Raw genomic sequence first — 5,076 nt, forward strand, 5'->3', positions numbered from 1 at the left:
CACAGAAACACAAAACACGTGTTAGTGTAACAAACAAATAATACTGTTTAGTTTGTTACTTTTATGTGTGTCTTATTAATATAAACAAGCTATTTTTTCTTTTGTGCTAAAATTTTTAATAAATTTTTTTAGATATTTAAATATTATAGTTTTTTAATATTTTGAAGCTTATTTTAACCATATCCTAAAAGATGTTTGGAATTTTGCAACAAAAAGAAAAAAATGTACAAAGATTTTAATAAGACCTACAAACATATTATTTATTAAATTATTTGATATATATTCCTTACATTTTGAGTTGTTTTTAAACTCTTTTTAATACTTTTTAGAATTTTAGTTATTGGAATTTGAATTGTTGTGCACCCAGGCTTTAGTAATATTATTACGTCATCATAATGATCTAAACTGAAGAATTTATAGAATCACTTGAAGTTTTCTTACAGCATGAAAGCTTAAATGTTTATATCACAAGAAAATGTTTGTGTTAAATATTGAACATTTTTGAACTCGATTGAAACTGTCTGTATATAAGTGAGCGTCCGGATAACTGAATAAGTGTATGTACATAGATTATGTTTCTAAACTTCCTTGGATAATTTTTTTTTCAGTGGGAATCCTGTAAGAATTTACTAAAGTGTGTTTTTACTGATTGTAAATTACTTAATAAAAGTTTTATATTTTGCAGTAAAAAAACTTATAAAATGAATGATGATTTTAATATGGAACTTTCAAGATCAAAACCTACAAAAGGTAGAAGGGCAGGAAAAAGTTAGTTAAAACGTTTAAATAAAATAACTAATTAATCAAATAAGCTGTCTACTTTTTAATTCTCACTTAATTTTTTTTGTCTTCCTTGATTTAGTTTTTTTACTGCTGTTATGTTTTTAATTCTCAAAAAGACTTACTAAACTCTATTTTTTAAAGTTTTTAATCCCCACCAACAAATTTAAAGTGTTTTAACTTTGTGACAGTAGAATTTTAATAATATTAATCTTATGTAAGACTTTTAATTTGCATCAATCAATAACCTAAGTTTTATTTAAGATTTAGTTTCAGAACTTTAAGTTGTGTAAATTAAGGGCGGGTTAACTAGATTAGTAGATTTTGTTTTCTTTTTGGTTCACGTAATTAAAAAAAGATAAGAAAAGAGAACTCTTTAAATACAAATTTGACTAAATTATCACTTAAGTAAACATTTGTATGTACTGGTAATCAAATAAAGAATATGTTTTTTAATTTTTCTAGATCAATTTTATTTTTGTTGCACAAGTTGTTTTCTATCTACAAAATAAATTTGTTTATTTTGTTTAAATAGCACTGTAAATTATTGTTGTACACCGTCTTAGTAAATGTATTGATATTTCAACTAGTAATACATTCAAAAACAGACAAAGGCAAAGTTGAGAAGCAAATTTCAAATTTAGATTTGAATGAAAATAATAACAATGATGGTAAGAATAAACCAGCCAATCAAAAACCAAGAAACAGACAAATGGGGTGGGGTACTTCAGATGATACTAAAAATCAAAAAGAAGTTTGTGCTAATTTTAGTAAATTTCTATATATATAAAGTGGTTGAAGATAAGTTGTCAAAAGTTATCAATATCTCTTTTAGTTGTTTGTCAAAAATGTTACCACAATTATATATTAGGTTTCTAGATGTATGTTTTTATTTCTTAATGTTATATAGTTATTTGTCTTAACTAAAAAAGATTGCTCAATTCACTTAAATGTAAAGAGCTTGTTCAAATAGGGGCAAATTTGCAAATTAAATATTTTATTCACAACCGGTTGTGGTGGCAAAAAATTGCAATTTCTTCAAGCAAAATAAAATATTAAACTTTATTTATTAAAGTTAGTAAAACTAGGAAAATGTTTGTTTTAAAATTCTTAGATAACATACAGTTCAATATTAAATAAAATTTACAATGAAAAAATATTCTTTGTTGGGCTGTAATTTTCAATATTTTTTAAAGATAATAAAAAGTTACCAATTTAATCAGGTTTGCCAAAAAACTTATAAACCAGGAAAAACCTGGAATTTTCAACAAAAATCACTAAAAAAGCTTGAAGTTTCTAACAATTTCAACAGGTTAAGTAGTAAAATTTCAATTTGTCACAAAAATATATCCTAAAGATAAAGTTTTTTTGTCGTCATCAAAATTTTTTTATTAAAAAACACATTTAAAGTAGCTTTACAGTGTATTATCAATGTTTTTATACTATTTAATACTGATTTTTACCTTGAATTTAACTTTAAACTAAAAGTAGACCCAAAAATGTGTACTTTTGCAAACCTGGAGAAAATTTGCCAGAAACATTTGGCAACCCTGTTTAATATAAGATTTTTGCACGGATACAGTCACTTTTTACTTATAATAAGCACCTAATGAAAAGTCTTTTTTTAGTAATGAATTGATTTCTTTAGTTTAAGAGTATAGAATAGGGGTAAACATTATAACTACTTGATACATTCTTTATGTTATATAACCATTAACTTAAATACTATTAAATACCAGTTGTTCTATATGTTACTACTATGATTTTAGAGCTAACATTATGTAAATTAAGTTTATTGTTAATAATAAGCTTAGTTTATTTACTAACCATTTTAGAAAATAGAATTAAGACTGATACAAAGGTATTATAAAAGTTAATAATTGATTTACGATACTACCAGTCATGTCATCTTAATGTTTTATAATTGAAATTTTTACTTTTTTTTTACCGTTTTCTAATCTTTCAATAGACTCTTATTTGATACAGAACGTTTTTAAAGGTATGTTAATTAAACAGGGTTTTTTATTATGGTAAAAAGACTCACAACTAGTCAGAATTAATTAAAGAAACTAATACTGTTATTCTTAAACTACCAGTGACATTAACTTAAGTTTTAAAATAAACTTCCATAGGAGATCGATTTGCTGATACTAATATTGTTGCTTTTTAATTTTTTTTTCAATTTCACAAAAATGTAAATTTTAAAGATAATTTATCAAATAACTCTCCTCAATAAAATATATTGCAGGTTGACACAGAACGTCTTGAGTAAATGTTTTAATAATAATTTAATCAATTTCTCGCATGAAACAGATTCGAGATTGATACAGAACATGTTTGTAAATGCTGATTTTAGTAAAGCTTATGTTCTGTAGTAGTTATTTTATTTTTACTCCACAGGAAGTAGACTCTCGGTTGATACAGAATGATGATGAGGAGGAAACGGAAGTTATGGAAATCATTCCGGATCTGGAAGATCTTCAGGAGGAAAATATGATCCAACAAGTGGCCAATCCAAGTCAGAAGTTTAACAAGGACATTGCCACTTATCGGTTTGAAAATTTAATGAATTTTGACTTTTTTAGTAGATAAAGCTGCAAGAATGTTCAAATTTAAATAAATTTTAACCACACTTGTTTACTTAGTCTTGTTTAGTTTTTTTCAACATTTATGCTCCTTATCTTACTAGATATGGAGACATTATAAAATGTAAAACGTTTCATTAAAAAAACGCAGCCTAATATTGCAAAAAGCTTTTTCACACTGTTTTATCCAATAGAATTTAAATTTAAATCTGATAAATTTCTAATAATTTTATATATCTTTAATACTTGACATTTTTAATTTAACTCCATTTGATTTTAAAACCCAATGAAATTTTAGTGACTTCGACGTTTTCCTAAAAAACTTAAATTACTCATAGTTTTTGATCCTTTTAATTTCTAACATTGATTTTCCGCTTTTTAGGAATTTGACGTTGACCTGATGAACAAGCTATATACTTCTGTATTTAAAATTTAGTTAATTTATTAATTTTAATTTAGTGAATTAGTCGTGGACTTAAAAAAGTTATATTATTAATGTTTTTATTTTGTGATTAAGTTTATAGTTTTCTGATTTCTTAATGTAGAATTAGGCGTGAACTAGATTATCCTTGCTGGTTTTTATTTTAACATAAACAGAAATCCAAACTTTTCTCCTTCCTCACAGCGAATTAAACGTGAATCTGATCAATTTGTTTTATTTATACATAATTTAAGGTTTTTTTGTGATTAAGTTTGTTATCATCTTTTTTTCCCACCTCATAGTGAATTAGACGTGGACCGAAAGAACTTATATCATTTTATACAGATACATTTTAATTTAATTTTTCAGCGAATTAGACGTGGACCTGATGAACGTTGCGTCATTCAGGACGATCGATGACGTCATAGACATGAAAGCCTGGTGAACAACCTCAATCCCCACCTGGCCGAAGAGGAGGACCAGGTTTGGGGGTGGGACAAGCTGTTCGCCGATGTTACGTCACAGCTGAAAAGCAACAAGCTGTAAAGTGACGTCACAACTGAAAAGCAACAAGCTGCATTGTGACGTCACGAATTAAGAAGTAATAAATAGTTTCTTTTATGAACATGGTCTGGGATTGTTCCTGTTTTACCAGATGGTTTTGTTTTGAAATTAAATCTAATAAGTTTGCAATAAGTTCAATATTTTGATGACACTGTGATATTTAAAATTGTTATAAATGGTTACAAATAAATTAATTTTATTTTTACACACTCTGTTTTTTTGTACTGTAAATAAATTGCTGTTTTATTGATGCTGTAAGTTTTTTTTTTCTTTTGTAACATAATTGAAAACTTTTTTGTTAGATAAGTATCAAGTTATCTTAACATTTTTAAATAATTTTTGCATTTGGAACAAATGTAAACTTTTGTTATATTTCTCTAGTAATTTTTTGAAAGTTGCATCAAAAACTGTGCACACCAGACTGTAAACAAGTGTTATTTTTACAAGTTTTTTGTCCTACGCTGGACCCGGGCATCAAAACCTAGACCACTTGAATTGAAAGGCACACAAGAAATAGACGAAAAGAAGAGATGACACTAACAATTCATACTTTTTTAAATCAGAAAGCATAATTTAATACAAAATTTATAGATTAACACTTAAATAGATTTGTGCAAATTGTATATTTTATTCGCGACCGGTTTCGGTGGCAAGAGATTGCGACCTTTTCAAGCAAAAAATAAAATATAAAACTGCTTTTGAAATTTAAGATTAACACTTAAAATT

General features: G+C 26.2%; 1 protein-coding gene across 1 annotated transcript; it reads left to right on the forward strand.

Annotated features, from left to right (window-relative positions):
• The first annotated feature begins 692 nt into the window (after window positions 1-692).
• Window positions 693-4,408, forward strand: LOC145841033 (intraflagellar transport protein 43 homolog). Its single transcript, XM_082948389.1, has 4 exons — window positions 693-768; window positions 1,389-1,534; window positions 3,181-3,332; window positions 4,156-4,408. Exons 1-4 carry the CDS (start codon window positions 702-704, stop codon window positions 4,229-4,231), a joined length of 441 nt encoding a protein of 146 aa, XP_082804515.1. The 5' UTR covers window positions 693-701; the 3' UTR covers window positions 4,232-4,408.
• Window positions 4,409-5,076: the final 668 nt, after the last annotated feature.

Source organism: Thalia democratica, chromosome 7, assembly GCF_965202585.1.
Source record: "Thalia democratica chromosome 7, ktThaDemo2.hap1.1, whole genome shotgun sequence".
NCBI lineage: Eukaryota > Metazoa > Chordata > Thaliacea > Salpida > Salpidae > Thalia > Thalia democratica.